Source organism: Neovison vison, chromosome 8, assembly GCF_020171115.1.
Source record: "Neovison vison isolate M4711 chromosome 8, ASM_NN_V1, whole genome shotgun sequence".
In the NCBI taxonomy this organism is placed as follows: domain Eukaryota; kingdom Metazoa; phylum Chordata; class Mammalia; order Carnivora; family Mustelidae; genus Neogale; species Neogale vison.
The window spans coordinates 106,409,278-106,429,314 of record NC_058098.1 but is presented as its reverse complement, the minus strand read 5'-3'; the positions used below and the strand labels follow the sequence as shown (position 1 = coordinate 106,429,314).

General features: G+C 42.1%; 1 gene segment (V, D, J or C); it reads left to right on the top strand.

Annotated features, from left to right (window-relative positions):
• Positions 1-4,458: 4,458 nt before the first annotated feature.
• Positions 4,459-5,249, top strand: LOC122915458. The segment is given in 2 exon segments: positions 4,459-4,520; positions 4,918-5,249. Coding segments are annotated over 2 exon segments (381 nt in total).
• Positions 5,250-20,037: the final 14,788 nt, after the last annotated feature.

Genomic DNA, 20,037 nt, shown 5'->3' with positions numbered 1-20,037 from the left:
ATCCCCCTGGGATCATGACCTGAGCCGAAGGCAGAGGCTTTAATCCACTGAGCCACCCAGGCGCCCTGAATAATATTCTATTATATATATGATGTGGGAATGAAAGGCAGAAGGCAATGTACATAACATTAATATAACCTGCAGCCCACGACCAATACTTGTGGGAAACAGAGCACACTTCCAGGAAGTTCCCAACTGTCTTCATGTTAATGCCTTGCTACACACAAAAATGAACTTGGTTTGACAAAGCAAGGCCTCCAGTTTCCTGTAAGTCTTCTTTTAAGCATATAAGTACCCTTTTGAAACTTCCCTTATCTTTAGGTCCCCCAGCCCCAATGTATGTCATCAGTTGCTCCTCACAACCCCAGGGCAGCAGGTCTTTCTCCCCACAGGTCCTGTCCCCAGGCTTTAATAAAATCCCTTTTTGCACCAAAGATGTCTCAAGAATTCTTTCTTGGCCATCGACTGGGGACCTCACCAACTTTCCAAAAGTACAACAATTTCACAATGGCAGTAAGTCAAGTCACCATGTTGTACACCTTCAACCTATAGAGTGCTGGATATCATCTCTATCTCACTAAAACTGAAAGTAAAAAAAGAATTTGGAGCACTTGAAAGGTTTTGTGCTAATTTCACCAAAATAAGCAATATTTCCTAACTCATGCATCTTATAGACTTTTGTAAAAAGGAGTTTCTGAAAACTGGGCCTGTCATAAAATTCAACCCAACAGGATTCTCACTATTATTCATTTTCCCCTAATCTGCATTTTTATGTTGGATGGGGGTACATATTTCCTAGGGCTGCCTTAACAAAGTACTGCAAACCTGTTGCCCTCAAACAACAGAAGTGTACTTGCTCACAGGTCTGGAGGCTTGAAGTCTGAAATCAAGGTGTTGGGCAGACCCTGCCCTCTCTGTACCCTGTGGGAGAGGATCCTAACTTGTTTCTTTACAGCCCTAGTGGCCCAGGCATTCCGGGGGCAGCCCAAGTCTGATGTCTGCCTCTTTCTTCAGGTGGTCTGCTCTCTCTATCGTTGTGTGCCTCTGTGTTCTTTCTCCTCCTCTTTTGATAAGGCAACCTAGGAGCTATGTGCAGGTTACTGAAAATGTGCCACTTTGGTATATTAGTATTTTAAATAATCATTCCTTGAGGGTCAGCCTGTACAAGGAGGACACACTGTGTTCCTCTGAAAGCAGGAGATAAATCTCCCATATGGAAGGATTCTTCCCTGGACCAGGAGCTAAAAAGACATCCTTATTGTCATATATAGGGAATGTAGAATCCAGAGGGCTGTAGAAACAACCCTTGTTACTTTTCACTAAGTCACTACTATAGTCCAAATCTTGCTTAGAATTTTTTACTAACCAAAGTTCTCAAAGTTAACTTTTCTTTGGCCTTTCAATTCCTCATATATTTCTTTCCTTTATCTGAAAGATTTGAAAACTGTCTGCCTTGGTCATTTCTTAGGTGTGAGTTTCATTACTGGGTGCCTGCACACACATGACAAAATATTTTCTCCTGCTTTTTCCTGTTTTTGTTGTTACTTTTTTTTTCTCCTGTTAATCTATGTCATGTAAAATTTCTTTTATAAAATTTTTTTATTATGGTATGTTAGTCATCTTACAGCAGATCATTAGTTTTTGATGTTTGTTCCAAAGTTTATTGCTTACATATAACATCCAGTGCTCCAGGCAATCCATGCCTTCCTCATGTAAATTTCTTAGTCCAGCTAGAAGAACCTTGGGCAGAAGAAAATTTCTTCTTCCCTTCTGCTATCAATCATATTCACGAAGGCCCAGCATACTATAGTATGATGCATCTAAATTAATTATAGTTGCAAGGACTTTTCTTTTTTTCCAAATTATGCCCCATTCTGGAATACTAGGGGTAACCCTTCAACATGGTTTTTGAGGGGACACAGCTCAACCAATAACAGTGTATAAATATAATTTTTAATTTAATACATTTTAAAAGAGTCCTATAAAACTTCCTTTAACATTTTTGATAGAAACTGCTTTTTGTTTGTTACTTTATTTTCCTCTTCAGGTGCTTATCTTTCTGAGTTCTTTCATGGCACGATTAATTAAGAGACCTGGAATTTTTTAGGACAGCAACATGTTACTGATAATTGTAATAGAGAGACTTATTAATATTGGTACCTTCCCAAGGCAGGAGTACGTCCCAGAATTGCCTTGTTGAACATCATAAGAAATGACCAGGACAAAGAAACCAAAAAAGTTTATAATGGAAATTTAAAAAAACCCTATAATTATCTTTTTAATATGGCAGAATATGGGACATGTAGAATTTTACATGTAACTCTTCAACCAGGATTTATTTTAGCAAAGGAGATTGGTACCACAGAGTTCACAGTTTAAAGATCAACATAATTGTTGCTTCATTATCTTTTTCAGCATGTGTTTAATACCTATTTTGTGGGTTTCCCAGAAGACAGTGTCAACTTAAACAATCAGGGAAACTGAGGAAAGCTTAAAGGACCGGACATTGAGTAGAAGTGCATGCTGTAGCAAGCCACAGGTGTGTCCGTTGAGAGTTTGGGGCAAGCTGTACTTATGGGCAAGAAATGCAAGGAAGGGAAAATCCAGCCACATTCCAAGCAGTGAATTCACTGGCTTGAGGATGGGAAGTTATTCGTGGAAGATGTTCATTGGTCAGGACAGAAATCTCCATCTTCCATAAATCAGGCATTTAATGGAAATTAGTCTCCAGTTCTCAATTTCCATTCTTACAAGGGTCCACATGTGAGATTTTCCATTTCGTATTTACTGGTTCCATTTTAAATGGAAATCCTTTCACAATATTCTGACCACATATTCTTGTGGAATCTTACCTGAACTTGTATTTGTTAATTTGTTTCCTTGGTCATTCAGCCTGACTCTGAATTTAAATTACCTCAAATATAATAAGAAGGCCAAATATGCTTTCTCAATTGCTCCAGAATTTTGTTTGTCTGACAGAAGCAATTTTACACAGGCAGTGTTTGTCAGGAGGTGTTCCATTCAACATGACCTTCATCAGGCTGGCACATGAGGAGAAATTAGGTGAGTTCCCTCTTTAGTGAAGGCTGCTGAGATAGGTGGTCACCCCAGGGCAGCTCTGACTCAGGGCCTTATCCCACAGTGCCCATATTTAGTGAAAACCCAAAACTATATCAGTGATGGGCCCAGGATGCCTTGAGTATTAAAATAATGGATGCAGGGGCGCCTGGGTGGCTCAGTGGGTTAAGCCACTGCCTTCGGCTCGGGTCATGATCTCGGGGTCCTGGGATCTAGTCCCACATTGGGCTCTCTGCTCAGCGGGGAGCCTGCTTCCTCCTCTCTCTCTCTGCCTGCCTCTCTGCCTACTTGTGATCTCTCTCTGTCAAATAAATAAAATCTTTGAAAAAAAAATAATGGATGCAGCCATTGCTCTTCTCACACATGGACTCTGCTCATGGATTATAGGATCATAGCTATGGCTTCCCCACAGACAGGCCAGGCAGGAGCTTCAGGTTCTCATACAGTGCTAATAAGAGCTCAGAATATCCTGATAGAACTTAGCTCTATTTGATGTAAAACAGGCAGTTTGGAGTTTTTCAAACACACTTAGAAAAAAATTATACATAAAATCATTCCTTTCTTAAATAGTCCAATCATCCCAAGGGAATTATTCCCTTCAAAACCCTTTGATTGACCTGTTGTGTACCTATATATGTGTGTGTGTACCCCGGAGTATAACAACTATAGTAGTTTCTAGGACTTTCATATTCGCAGCCAGAAGCATGGAATTGTTCACCCTTACTATGGTCTATGCTTGTCTTTAGACTCTCTCTAGAGACACATTATTTTTTCCGTGTCAGCTTCTTTTGGCTTGGTTGCTCTATAAAATTTAATTCCATGACCTGAGGAAAAGACTGTTTACACCTCATGATTCTAACATTCTTAAACAATTAACCCATAACAGTGGATACCAGAAAAATTCTTGAAATAGCTCAACTCTATGCTGTTACTAGGAGAAAATTCTGATGACCAGAACTTGTGGAGTGGGAGCCATTTCCTTATGTAGATGAGGTGGAAGAATGTGAGCTAGCTGGCCATTCATCTCAGGAAGACTGACCCTGGCCACAGAAGTCTACATGTCAGGGTGTCAGATTCCTTCAGAGAAGGGCAGAAGCACGTGCGCTGAGTCCTCAGAGCAGATCCACACTTTCACAGTGGGATTCCTCTTCCCACTGCTGCACTTAGCATGGACTTGAGTTTTGTGATTTTCTTCCCTACACAGAAGACCTTTTATGTCACTTTGCTGAAAGCTAAGCCCCTCCCACCTCCTTCCTGCCCCTTCCCCAGGGTTGCACTCAACAGGGGATTTGCATAGTGTACTCTAGGGAGGACCTTCCCTTGCAAGAGTGACATAAAAGACCAACTTGAATCTTGCTTGGACTTACCAAGACTCCTCAGTTCACTTCTCAAAATGAGGTTCCCTGCTCAGCTCTTTGTACTGCTAATGCTTTGGTTTCCTGGTAAGGACAGAGGGGGGTGAGGAAGAGAGTTAGTGGGGGTGGAGGGTGAGCTGGGGGGGGCACACTTCTCTCCAAGTATATTCTGTGTGCCTTGTTCTCCGGGGTGGGAAAGGTGAAATTTAGATCTGGGAGAGTAAGAAAGATTCCAGAAGGAACAAGCACCTGTGCTCTGGTGGGGACAGAGAAGGGGGAGATGGTTTTAGCAATGATGAGAGGCCTTTCTCCACTTGACAAATCTCAGGTTGATTATTGTGATTGTGCGTTTTTGGTACATTCTCAAAATCACATAATGGGAATAAAACAAAATGGTATTTTAGCTAAGATAAAGGAGACAGAAACAATGGAAATCACTAAGAATATTTTAAGTAACTTGGCACTTTGTGTCTCTTCACTTTAGGATCCAGCGGGGAAATTGTGATGACACAGACCCCACTGTCCCTGCCCATCACCCCTGGAGAGCCGGCCTCCATCTCCTGCAAGGCCAGTCAGACCCTCCTGTACAGTAATGGAAAAACCTATTTGCATTGGTACCTGCAGAAGCCAGGCCAATCCCCACAGCTCCTGATCTACGAGGTTTCCAACCATTTCTCTGGGGTCTCAGACAGGTTCAGTGGCAGCGGGTCAGGGACAGATTTCACGCTGAGGATCAGCAGGGTGGAGGCTGATGATGTGGGAGTTTATTACTGTGGGCAAACTACAGAGTATCCTCCACAGTGCTTCAGACCCTAACACAAACCTCCTGCCTGGGGTCCTGGCTGCCCCAGTGAGCAGCTTCTCTGGGGAACTCACAGGATGTTCTCTGAGTTTGTGTGAGGGGAAGGAGTTGGAGGCCCCAGGGGAGCTGCTCATAGCTGGGCGTCAGGCTTCTCATGTTGAGGTCCCGACAGTCGCTCAGCCTGGCATGGTAGAAGCCACAGGGGATTTAAGGGGTCCTGTCCCATGAGGAGCCCGTTATGGTGAAGGGAGGAGCTCATGAGGGTTCCCCTAATCCTCTGTGCTTTGTCCGAGTGTCTCAAGTTAACATAGCCTCTCTAGTAACCAGATAGGTGACATAGATCTGTGGCAGAAAATGAATACCTATTGGAACAAACAGGGTGGGCTTTATTTACCACAGGATCATTTGCTAACATTGGTATTTTCTCACCATCTCCTTTACTACTTCCCTACTACTTGCACTATCTGTCTTTTAACATGTCCAGAAAGCGATCTGCACAAGCTGCCCTCAGGGAGCTTCTGGGTGAAAAAAATCAGTAGAAATATCGAATTCTGATAAAATCAAAATAAGCATTTCAAATCATTGGTTATTATAAGATTTCAATGCCAATTGTGTTTGATTTCCTTCAATTAGATTTGTCCAAGTGAAAAGGGGGTTCTTGCAATTTCACAATTGGACTTTGAAAATAAACAGCAAACAGTTATAATAGAGACAATAGTTACCTTTCTACATCACAGGAAAAGCCAGAGCATATGGGATTGTTCCTTCTCTCCTAAATGGTAAGGGTGTTTACTATATTGAAGTTAAACACTGCTGTAGAGACAATGAATCTGATCCTATAGTGCAGAAAGAGAAGGTTTTGAACGAAAAATAAATGAATTATTTTCATGTGATGTGGTAACTAACCAAAAATTACCCCAGATGATAAATGTTTTAGAAATCTATAGAATTTATGCATGGAATAGATTCCATTCAAGAGTGCAGCAACATGACCCCTGACCTCACAATTGGTCATGTCGTTATGTCATCACACATATGATGGAAGTAAAGTCATGAAACTGAGAGAACAATGCATCCTATTGTTTAGAAAATAAAGTGTATTAGAGATGATCATCTTTTCCAAGATAATGAATATCATGTCAAGGACAACTGAATGCAATGGATGAATTCTGGAAGCTTTGACGGTGCGTGGAAAAATGCATCTACACAGAGGGGGACAAGATGGTGGGGGAGTAGGAGGAGGCGCATTTTCAGCCAGTACCCCAAAGTGAGCTGATTACCTACCAAAAAACTCAGATCACTCATGAAATCAGCCTGAGATCAGAATTATACACGTCTGGATCTCTACAGGGGCAGAAGATGCCAGTGAGCAGGTAAAGCGGAATGGGAATGGCGGACTGATATCAGAAGATAAACAAAAGGGGGAGGGAGCCACCAGAGGCGACCGGTGGGAAAGTAATACCCCAATACGAGCGAGAGTGCCCTGTGTCTGGGGACCAGCAACTTGGAGACTGGTTGAAAGCACTCCAAAAGAGCAAAGGATTGCGGGGGCAAATTGTGGGAATCGGGGCGGCTAGGGACAGGGGCTTAAATCCCTGGTCCCAGGACAGCCTCCCCGGCGCTGAGGCAGAGAGAGTGCGGAGGAGAAACCAGCTCTTGGTCCCTAAGCCACCAGCGCGCCCTAAAATGCGTGGGTTCTGGCTCCTGTGAGGGGATGGGAGCCACGCCAGTCTGCAGAAGGCGCGCTAGCCCTACCACAAAGCTCGAGATACGCGGGCACGTCCCTCACGCTCCCCTGAGAGAGTTACAAAGGCCCGGCCGGCGCTCTTTGACCTGCGCCATTGTTTCAAAGCCTAAGCCGTGTGCCCCAAACTCTCCCCTGACACAGGTGCGCAAAAGCCCATATTGGGGCTTATGGACTTGCGCCCCATTCTCAGTGCCTGAGACGTGGGCGCGACCCATAGCTGCCTCTGAAAAGAGGTGCGCGCAAGCCGGGCACTCCCAGCCCGGGCCGGCGACAAAATCTCAGTGTGCGATCGCTGCTTGGAACCTCTCTGGCGGTTGGGAGCTCCCAGACAGCCGCCACTGCCTTGGCTTTGGGTACAAGCAAAAGATCCTGCGCCCCCAGGGTCTGCAACTTGGAATCTGCTCTGCCAGCAGCCAAGGGGGACCTTATTTAGGCTCTGCACCCAGACTGAGGCTTCTCTCTGAGAGGGAGATCAGGGTGCGGTTTGTTCTCCTCTAAAACTACAAAAACCATCAAAGGCGGTCAAGGTGAGAGAAAAGAAAAGTGAACAAGCATAAAAACCGCCAGAGAACAAAAGCCTGAAAAAAACCAGTTTCCTCAGAGCCCACCCCCTTGAGGGGGGCGGGAGGACTTAACTCAGGAAACATCATTGACTGACAACCCATGTGGCAGGCCCCTTCCCCAGAAAACAAACCAAGAAAGGAAAAAAAAAAAGGACTACAAGAGAACAACCACTACTTCATAGGAAAACTTGTATTGTTCACTCGTTCCCACTATTCCAGTTCATTTTTTTTTTTTTACACATAGGTAATTTTTTTTAACCTATTTACCATCACAGTGAGCTGTACAGTACATCAAATTCCATAATACCTTTCTAACTTGAACTTTTGGATACATACACCTATGTTTTTCTTTTGCATTTTTATTTATTGAATTCCTTTTTTAAAATTTTAGTTTAGTTTAGTCTAGTTATTCCTTTTTATTTTTATCCTCTAATATTCATATAGAGTTAAACTTCAAAGTAATCCCCTTTCCCCAATCAATACTACCCCTATAGGTAAACCAATTTTTAATCCCCTTTATCTTAGGAAAGTTGAGTCCTTTAACAAAGATATCAAGATACATCCAGGAAGAATCAAAACAACCTTCCTCGCACACACTGAGAATTTATAAGAACTCTCCCATCTTCTTCCACCAGTGTTTCTGTGTTTTTTGTGTTTGTCCTGATAGCATATAGATTTTACACTTGGGGTTCTTTTTGACAAGGTTCTTTCTTTATTTGCATATATTATATATATTTTTTCTCTTGTCATATACTTGTATCAGTCTTTTTATCTCTTTTTGTTTGTCTACTTCATAAATCTCACCTTGGGGCCCATCTGGGCTGAACCTTCTTTTTCATCTTCCCTTTCTTTCCTGTCTGTCTGTCTCTCTCTCTCTCTCTTTTTTTCTTCTTTTCTTTTTTTTCCTTTTTCTTTTTCTTTTCTTTTGTCTCTCGTTTGGGTGGGGAATCCTGATTGCTCAGAAGTGTTCCAGGGTGCACCTTGACTGCACCACAGTTGATACATCCAGCTACATCTGTTCAGTCATCTCCCACCAAAATGACTGGGAGGAGGAATGCCCAACAGAAGAAAAATACAGAGGATGGACCTTCTGCAACAGAGGTAACGGCTATCAACATAGACAATATGTCGGAAAGAGAATTCAGGCTAACAATTATCCAGGCAATAGCTACGTTGGAGAAAGCCATGGATGACCAAACAGAATTGATTAGGGCCGAACTGAAAGCGACCAGACAGGATGTTCACAATGTTAGGGCGGAGCTTAAAGCTACCAGGGAGGAGGTCCACAATGCTCTCAATGAGTTCCAATCTAATCTAAACTCTCTCAAAGCTAGGGTAACTGAGACAGAAGATAGAATTAGTGATCTGGAAGACAAACAGATAGAGAGAAAGGATCAGGAGGAAGCCTGGAACAAACAGCTTAGAAACCACGAAAACAGAATCAGGGAAATAAATGATGCCATGAAGTGTTCCAATGTCAGAATTATTGGAATCCCTGAAGGGGAGGAGAAAGAAAGAAGTCTAGAAGATATAGTGGAACAAGTTCTTCATGAAAATTTTCCCAATCTCCTGAATAGAACCAGTGTTCATGTACTAGAGGTTGAACGGTCTCCACCCAAGATTCTGCATTCCAAAAAAATATCATGACACCTGATAGTCAAATTGAGGAATTATAATTGTAGGTATAATCTCTTGAAAGCCACCAGGGCAAAGAGGCTCCTTACTTACAGAGGAAAGCCCATCAGAATAACGTCAGACCATCCACAGAGACCTGGCAAGCCAGAGAGGCTGGCAAGATATATTCAGGGCACTAAATGAGAAGAACATGCAACCAAGAATACTTTATCCAGCAAGACCAACGTTCAAAATGGATGGAGAGATAAAGAGTTTTCAAGACCGGCAAGGCTTAAAAGACTATGCAACCACCAAGCCGACACTGCAGGAAATATTAAGGGGGTTCTATAAAAGAGGAAAAATCCTAAGAATAGCATTGAACAGAAATATAGGGACAGATGACATGATTCTTTATATGGAAAACCCCAAAGACTCCACCTCCAAACTGCTAGAACTCATACAGCAATTCAGTAACATGGCAGGATACAAAGTCAATGTACAGAAATCAGTGGCTTTCTTATACACTCACAATGAAAATACAGAAAGGGAAGTTAGAGAATCGATTCCATTTACTACAGCAACAAGAACCATAAGATATCTGGGAATAAACCTAACCAAAAGGTAAAGGATCTGTACTTGAGGAACTACAGAACACTCATGAAAGAAATTGAAGAAGACACAAAAAGATGGAAGACCATTCCATGCTCTTGGATCAGAAGAATAAACATTGTTAAAATGTCTATACTGCCTAGAGCAATCTATACTTTTAATGCCATTCCGATCAAAATTCCACCGGTATTTTTCAAAGAGTTGGAGCAAATAATCCTAAAATTTGTATGGAATCAGAAGAGACCCTGAATAGCTAAGGAAATATTGAAAAACAAAAATAAAGCTGGGGGCATCACGTTACCTGATTTCAAGCTTTATTACAAAGCTGTGATCACCAAGACAGCATGGTACTGGCATAAAAACAGACACATAGACCAGTGGAACAGAGTAGAGAGCCCAGATATGGACCCTCAACTCTATGGGCAAATAATATGGTGATGGCAGCTGAGCCTCACTGGTCAGGGAGGCTTAACTCTATCCGAGGACAACGTATCTCTGTCCTTCTGAGTATGATGTGAGCTGTCCTCAGTGGAATCCTCCAGGAAACCTTTCATTTTCTCCATGTTTGCATAGTTGACATACAATGTGTCACATGTTTCAGGAGTACAACATAGTCACTCAACAATTCTACACACTATTCAATGCTGACCACATAAGTGTAGTCCCTGGGGGCCAATGTTATTCCATCATTACTGATTATATTCCCTGTGCTATACTTTTTGTATCTCTGACTTTTCATTTTATAAGTGAAACCTTGTACCTCGTGACCTCCTTCACCTCTTTCACCCATCTCCTGACCCTTCCCCCTTGACAGCCATCAATGGGTTCTCTGTAGTCATGAGTGTGTTTCTGCTTTTTGCTTATTGATTTGCTTTGCTTCTAGATTCCACAAGAAGTGAAATCCTGTAGTATTTGGTTATGTCTTATTTCACTTAGCGTAACGCTCTCTAGCTCCATCCCTGTTGCTACAGATGGCAAGAACTCATTCTCTCTTATGACCGAGGATGATTCCATGGTGTACATATTGCACATTTCATCCATTCCTGTATGGATGAACACGTGGGTGGCTTGCACATCTTGGCTATTGTCAATAATGCAGAAATACACACAGGGCCACATGTATCTTTTGAAGTAGTGTTTTTGTGTTCCTCGTGTAAATACCCAGCAGTGGAATTACTGGATCCTATGGTCCTTCTATGTTTAGGTTGTTGAAGAACTTCCACAACTTTTCCACAGTGGCTGCACCAATTTTCACTCCTACCAACAGGGTACAGGATCAATTTTCTCCACATCCTCACCAACATATATGGGATTCCTTGTTGTTCTGATACTAGCCATCCTGCCAGGTGTGAGATGTTATCTCATCATTGTCTTGGTTTGTATTTCCCTGATGGTGAATGATGTGGAGCATCATTCCTGTATTTCTGGGGATCTGTATGGAGTAATATCTGTTCGTGTCTTCTGGAATATGGTATATAATTTTAGGTGCTCTCATTCTTCTGGACTCACTTCTTTATTTTTTTTTTTTAATCTTTTTTTGGATTTGAGGTTTTTTTTCCCAGCATAGCAGTATTCATTATTTTTGCACCACACCCAGTGCTCCATGCAATCTGTGCCCTCTATAATACCCACCACCTGGTACCCTGACCTCCCACCCCCCCACCACTTCAAAACCCTCAGATTGTTTTTCAGAGTCCATGGTCTCTCATGGTTCACCTCCCCTTCCAATTTCCCGCAACTCCCTTCTCCTCTCTAACTCCCCATGTCCTCCATGCTATTTGTTATGCTCCACAAATATTTTTAAAATCCAGGTTTGGAACTCAGAAAACTCTCCTTTGGTTTTAACGTGCAGTGACAGAGACTGCTAGAAGCTTTGGACTCTAAGCAAAGCTCTGCCTTTAAACCAGTTCATCACATGACTCCTCTGTAACAGCAGCCACAATGTGCACAACTGAAACACTCAAGTTGTGCCCAGGGTACAAGGGACAACAGACACCTTGGTGCCACAAGGAGCTGTATCTTCTCTAGCATCCTATCTGTGAACCTGGAAATGGGCCCTACGAGCAGGTTACATTTTTTCCACTTTCAGATGGCGCTCTAACGATAAATGAGAGCAGCATCCAGGGATAACAGTGTGAGCTCTGGAGCTGGAATGTCCAAGTATAAACTCTGACTCTGAATGCTCCTGGGAGCTAGCAGTATGACCTCAGACAACTGAGTCCATTTTCTCATCCATACAGGAGGACATTAATCATCCTAATCATAGGATTGCCTGAAGAGCAAATTAATTACTACAATACTTACATGTGGATTTGTCATATAATGCATCTACGACAAATGTTCAAAAATGGAAAACTCTTCTCTCTTTCAGAGAGAAACTCAAGGAATAGAGAGACCCTAGACAGGAAGTTATTCAGTTTCCCAAAGGCCTTTGGTCAGGTGTTTGGTAATTTCCTATAAACAATCAAATGGAAAATCTTCCTGCAAAGAAGGGGAATGTAGTTTCTTTTAGCAAAGGAAACAGTACACAAAAGAAAGAAGCAGCCCATGGAATGGGAGATGATATTTGCAAATGACACTACAGATAAAGGGCTGCTATCCACGATCTATGAAGAATTTCTCAAACTCAACACCCCAAGAATACAAGTAATCATGTCAAAAATGGACAGAAGAGCCCTGATATGGACCCTCAACTCTATGGTCAATTAATCTTTGACAAAACAGGAAAAAATATACAGTGGAAAAAAGACAGTCTCTTCAATAAATGGTGCTGGGAAAACTGGACAGCTATATGTAGAAGAATGAAACTCGACCATTCTCTTACACCGTACACAAAGATCAACTCAAAATGGATAAAAGACCTCAACGTGAGACAGGAATCCATCAGAATCTTAGAGGAGAACATAGGCAGTAATCTCTTTGATATCAGCCACAGCAACTTCTTTCAAGATATGTCTCCAAAGGCAAAGGAAACAAAAGCGAAAATAAACTTCTGGGACTTCATCAAAATCAAAAGCTTCTGCACAGCAAAGGAAACAGTCAAAAAAACAAAGAGGCAACCCACGGAATGGGAGAAGATATTTGCAAATGACAGTACAGACAAAAGGTTGATATCCAGGATCTATAATGAACTCCTCAAACTCAACCCACACGAAACAGACAAACACATCAAAAAATGGGCAGAAGATATGAACAGACACTTCTCCAATCAAGACATACAAATGGCTATCAGACACATGTTCATATCTTCTGCCCATTTTTTTTTATATGATTGGAATGGCAGTTCTAATGCTTGCCTTTTACATTCTTCAAGTTATCCTGGTAATAATCTATACCGGACAAGACTTGCACTAGGGACCTATTGGGACCTATGTGCTTCTACAGTTGAGCTTGCAGGAAACCAAGAAGATGGCCCTTCACTTCCCAGTGGCTGAACCTAGCGAGACACACATGTCTCCATCATCAGTGTGTCTGTGCTCTATTATGGCGTCAGGGCCAGTGTGCTGGGTCATCAGCACAGATCAAGTCTTCCACAGTCAGATCTGTCTTCAAACTTCTTTAGGCAACAAGTACTGTACCTTTATTGCTTTTCCTCCAAACCCAGAACATTCTTTATGTGAATTTGCTGTCAAGATCATCCTCTTACCTTTCTGTTGTCTTTTTCTACACACTGCTGTTCCCCACAAAAGATCTGCATATTGTTTCCCAAGGAGGACCTTCACTTAAACATCTGAGAGAAAAGGTCACCTCTAAACTTGCCTTCACTAACCAGGGCTCATCCATTCAGTTTCTCAAAATGAGGTTTCCTGCTCAGCTCCTGGGGCTCCTCATGCTGGGTCTCTGGCAAGTACAGAGGGACAATGAGAGAGAGGAATGGGGTGGGGAGGATGAGCTACAGGGACACGGCTGCTCTGCTTGTATATTCTGACCATGCATTAAAGGCATATTGTTCATGCTCCAAGGAACAGAATCTGACTTTAGCCTGCAAAGTTAGGAACCACCTAAAAAGAACAATGACCAGAAGACCTTGAAAAAGAAAGAATCACACTTGTGCCTTGTAGAAATTGTTATTTTTAAAATTATGGTAAGGATCAATTTTTTAAAAATATGATTAACCTGAAATAATTAACAAAGATTAAATCATGAGAATGAAAAGGACCTAAAAAAAAAAAAAAGACCTGTGATGTAGTGATGACTGTGCCACAGAAAGAAGGCACTGATGCAGGAGAATTCTGGAGACCCCTTTGTGCCTGAAAATGTCTGTAATTTTTTTGAAATTGGGTATTTTTGGCACGTGAGGAGAAATCAATCAAACGTTTCAGCATGAAATAATTATTAAGGTAAAATTATGTAAATGGCTCAAAATGTTTGTGCGCATCTTGCATTTCCTTCCATTATTTTAGGATCTGGGGGGGATATCATGATGAAGCAAACCCCACTCTCACTGCCCATCACCCCTGGAGAGCCAGCCTCCATCTCCTATAGGGCCAGTCAGAGCCTCCTCCATAGTAATGAAAACACTTGTCTTGGTGCATGCAGAATCCAGGCCAGTCTCCACTGTGTCGGATCTATTTGGCTTCCATCCTGGACTTTGGGGTCCTGGACAGTTTCAGTGGCAGCAGGTCAGGGATCAATTTCACTCTGAAAATCAGCAGAGTGTATGCTGAGGATGTTGGGGTTTATTTCTTCGCACAAGGTGTACAGTAATCTCCCACAGCTGTGAAACTCTGCCCCATCCTGTGCTCCAGCAGCGACCCAGAGTCTAAAGATGCCACCATCTCATGCCTCAATACTGATTGGAGGAAATTAGCAACCAGACCACATCCAGAATGTCACCAGCACCTGCATAACTAGATCCCATAACATTTGTAAGGAATTCTGTTTGTCTTGACACAATTTCTGCATTGTGGCTCTACTCAGGAGGGTGTGAAATGTGCAGTTACTATCTGTCCTTAAAATCTGCCTTTTGCCTGGTCTTTACACCAATGGAACACTAGGGGGCAGCCAAGTCAAGTGTTGAATTCCTGCTGCTTTCTTGGGGCAGGTTCTGGTCAAAGTTGTTCCTCATTTGCCTGTCACCTGGAAGGTTCTATTGCTATGAGGATGTTTATTCAAATTATGTTCCTCGTCTCCTCATTGTCTCTCACACTCTCTTTCCCTAGGTCTCCATCTCTCTCTCTGTAAATGTTATCACTGACAAAAATCTGGTAACACGTTGTTGTTCATGATTCTTCTCTTCTTCATATCCTGAGTAGAGATGAACTGCTGTTGGGACCAACACTGCAATATAGTTTGAAACCAAGGCAAATGATGGAAATCTTGAAACCTGAGCATTAAGCCAAAGACAGAAGTTGTTGCTTCCATCAACCATTTCTCATCCTTGGGATTGTCAGTGACTAGCAAATATTTGCTTTAACTTTTTGCATAAAATCAGCAGGCCTCTCTTGTTTTTAAGTGTTAAATAAGTGATTTTGGTGCAGATTCCCCATTACAATAGATTAATATATATTTTCATAATTGCTTTGACATCTCCCCCAGGGTTGCTGAATATCCAGCATATAAGAGAGCCACTCTCTAGGTTGAGGATGTTCCCAATTTCCTAGGTGAAACATTGGAGGTAGGAGGGAGCTGTGCCCAAGGGAGTTTCTAACAAGTTGTCATAACCTAGAGCTTCTTGTTCAGTTTTGTGATTTCCTCCCGTGTCCACTCCACTTAGCTTAGAATTCAGTTTTTCCAGATTATTTTAATTTATTAATGATCCTTGTTCCCTACTTGGCCTAGTAAGAGCTCTAGAAAGGTCAACATACACATTTCTGGAGGCATAGAAAGCCTTGGCAGGGAATGCTTCCAAGAACATATGACCTTTGGGTTATCCTTGGTTCCTGGTCAACAGAGACTGAGGAGATGGGACACTCACCATCATGTGGCTCCTGCTCTCCTAAGGCAGAACATCGCCATTTCCTCTACAGATGCGGAGACTGTATTTTTATTACAAGATCAGGAATGGCCACTAAGTCCATCATTTGGCACTTGTCTTGCTGATATTCTAAATATTCCATCTTTGACAAAGGACAATGAAAAGAAGTGGTGAAGGAGCCTTTCCGTGGATTTCAGGAAGCGGTTGAAGCCATTGAGTTTTATACGGATTTGCAGAGGGTCTTAACATTTCCCTAGTGGAAATTCAAAGAAGAATTGCATAGGTTCCTGAAGCTGATGAATAAGGAAAAAGCAGCATAGAACTTGAGAGTTCTCAGCTTATAATCTCCATTTTTATTCAGGTAGACTGTCTCTTATAATGAAAAATAAAAGTAATTCTTTTCTGGGGTCTTGGTGAAAAATTAGTGCAAATTCTCCTACCACAGGCAGCTTCAACTAAAACTTAACTAGCTAGAATCCCTGATTTGGCTTGAGAATGTTCCTGTCTTTTCCCATCCCCATTTCTGAGTCAGCCAAAACTTCATACAAGTTCAAAAGACAAAGAGAAGTAAAATATTATTTTCCTGCAAAGAGAAGGAAAATATTATTAACTTCCAGACAGGCTGTGGTTTTGAAGGAAAGACTTCTTTTGAGGACAGATGCCCATTCCTTCAGAATTAATCCTTAAGCAGAGTGCTAGAAATGAAGGACTCACGAGGCAGAGGATGCTCAGGCAGAAAATGGACTTGTTGTGTTACTCTCTCTGGTTAGTCTGTGAGTGACTCAGATCAACATGGAGTTTCTTGTTCACAGATAAGAAGCCTCCATCTAGTACATGATCACCACATGTATCTTTATGGACCAGGTGTGATCTCTATCCGATATTTAAACTTATACCAAGAAAGGAAAGAAAAGTGAGTTAGACATTTGGATGCTGATTCATGTGACGCAGAGGGGGAATGTGGCCTCGAGGGTCCAGAGCAGTCAGGCAGGTAAGCATACCTGTTTCTCCTGGTGTTTCCAGAGACCATGCACACTCAGAGGGTAAACATGTTCATGGAGTCTCTCCTGAGTTCCCTGCTACCAGAAGCTGTCCATGAAGTTCACTTTTTGTGGTTGACCATTCTGTTATTTGTCCAAAGCAACCAGCCTCAGTCAGAGGTGACTCAGGGCTCTGCAGTGCACTGCAGCCCCACTAATGCCCAGGCAGCTCCCTGATGGGCCTGTTGATCTCCCTCAAGGACAAACCAACTCCCCTTTAATCAGAGAGAGGATCTTCCCATTGTATCCAGGATGTGACTAGGCCTCCATGTCTGTAATCTCACCCAAAGCAGTGTGGGCCTGTCTGCATGGGTTGACAAATTCTAGAGAACACAGTGCCCAGAATGGGGGGATGTAGCACTGTCTCTGTCCTCCATAAGGGGGCTGCAGGATACCAGACTCAGACCCAAGGAGACAGTCCTCCCAAGTCACACAGTCACTCACTGGCTTCCAGCTTTATGGAGCTCAGATGAACAGCATCTGACAATAGAGACAAAGTACAATGAGACCCACCTGCCTAAGTCCTTCCTCATTCAGTAGACAATGATTGAGACTAGAGATTCCCAGGGACTGCTAAGCTGGACCTCATGTTCCCTGTTCTTTCAACCTGTACAAAGTCTTATTATTTCTAGGTTCTGTGGAGTGACTGGTGTTGGACACTGCTCTGTTTTGTTGTCCAGGCTATAGTACACTTTCTAAGTCTGCGAGAGAAAGATGTTCTTTATAGAATTAGGAGTATTATACTTTTTATCTATCAATAGTATAGAAACATTTCATAGCCTTTTCCTGACAGAGAGTTTTAAAATATTTTACATTTTCTACATATCTTAGGATAACAGATTATGACATGAAACAACCAATAAGAATTAGAGACAGTTATGTCTTGAATTCTGGACATCTTGACCACCTTTGTCTAATTTCCCTACCTTCCGTCCCCTTTCTCCAATAACCACAAATCTGGTTTTTTTTTGGAGCTAATTTTGTTTTTATTTGTTTCTTTCACTTAGAATCCTCTTGTAAGTGAGATCATACACTATGTGTCTTTTTCTGTCTGATTTATTTCTCTTAGCATAAGGTCCTGGAGGTCCATTTAAGTTGTCACAAATGGTAGGTTCCATACATTTTTATGGCTGAATAATATTCCATTATATATAGGATGTGGGACAGAAAGGCAGAAGGAAATGTGAATAACATTAACATACCCGCAGTCCACTGACAAATACTTGAGACAGGCAGAGCACAATGCTCTTCCAGGAAATTCCCAACTGTCTTCATGTTAATGCCTTGCTAGAGGCATAAACAAACTTGGTTTGACAAAGCAAGGCCTCCAGGTTCCTGTGAGTCTTCTTTTAAGCATATAAATGTTCTTTGAAACTTCCCTTATCTTTTTTTGCCCCAACCCCAAAGTATATAATCAGTTGCTCCTCACAACCCCAGGGCATCAGGTCTTTCTGCACAAGGTTCCTGTCCCCAGGCTTTAGTAAAATCATCTTTTTGCACCAAAGATGTCTCAAGCATTCTTTCTTGGCCATCAGCTGGGGACCTCACCAATACTCCAAAATTGCATCAATTGCTCAATAGTAGGAAGTCAAGTCACTATGTTGTACACCTTCATCTTACAGAGAGCTGGATGTCATTTCTATCTCATTAAAACTGAAAGGAAAAAAAGAATTTGGAGCACTTAAAGGTTTTGTGCTAATTTCACAATAGCACAAATTGTGGGGAAGGTCCACAATTTTGCTAGGGAAGGTCCTCCCTAGGGGACACTATGCAAATCCCTTGCTGGGTGCTGTCTTATTGAAATATTGAAATATTGGGTGCAATATTTCCCTAGCAAATAGCAATACTTCCTAATACACGCATTTTAAAGACTTTTGTAAAAAGGAATTTCTGAAAACGGGGCCTGTCATAAAATCCAACCCAACAGGATTCTCACTATTACTCAATTTCCCCTAATCTGCATTTCCATGTCAGATAGTGGGCACGGCATTTCCTAGGACTGCCTTAACAAAGTAGTACAAACCTGGTGGCCTCAAACAACAGAAATGTACTCTCTCACAGGTCTGGAGGCTTGAAGTCTGAAATCAAGTTGTTGAGCAGACCCTGCCCTCTCTGAACCCTGTGGGAAAGGATCCACACTTGTTTCTTTCCAGATGAGGCAAACTTAAAGGACCAGACATTGAGTAGAAATGCATGTTGTAGCAAGACACAGGTGCGTCTGTTGAGGGTTTGGGGCAAGCTGTACTTATGGGCAAGGAGGGCAAGGAAGGGGAAGTCCAGCCAGAGTCCAAGCAGTGAATTCACTGGCTTGAGGATGGGAAGTTATTCTTGGCAGATGTTCACTGGTCAGGACAGAATTCTCCATCTTCCATAAATCAGGTCTCCAGTTCTCAATTTCCATTCTTACAAGGGTCCACATGTGAGATTTTTCCATTTTGTATTTACTGGTTCTATTTTAAAAAAGAACATTTAAAATATTCTGACCAGACATTCTTGTGGAATCTTACCTAGACTAGTGTTTGTTAATTAGTTTCCTTGGTCAGTACAGCCTGACTCTGAATTTAAATTACCCAAAATATAATAAAAAGGCAAAATATGATATTTCAATTGATCCAGAATTCTGTTTGTCAGACAGAAGCAATTTGACACAGGCAGTGTTTGTCAGGAGGTATTCCATTCAACGTGACCAGTATCAGGCTGGCACATGAGGAAAAACTGGGTGAGTTCCCTCTTTAGTGAAGGCTGGGGATGTAGACAGTCACCCCAGGGCAGCTCTGACCCAGGGCCTTATTCCGCAGTGCCCATATTTAAATGAAAACCCAGGACTAGATCAGTGATGGGCCCAGGGTGCCTTGAGATATTAACATAATGGATGCCATCATTGTTCTTCTCACACATGGACTCTGTTCTTGGATTGTAGGATCATAGCTATGGCTTCCCCACAGACAGGCCAGGTAGGAGCTTCAGGTTTTCACACAGTTCTAATAAGAACCCAGAGTATCCTGATAGAACTTAGCTCTATTTGATGAAAAAGAGGCAGTATGGAAAGAGTTTTCCATGCACCATGGTGAAAAAAATTATATATAAAGTCATTCTTTCTTATTTAGTCCTATCATCCCAAGGGACTTATTCCCTTCAAAACCCTCTGATTGACCTGCTATGTAACTATGTGTGTGTGTGTGTACCCCAGATTATAACAAGTATAGTAGTTTCTAGGACTTTCATATTCACAGCCACAAACATGGAATTTGTTCACCCTTACTATGGTTGGCTCTAGACTCTCTCTCGAGACCCATTATTTTTTCCTTGTCA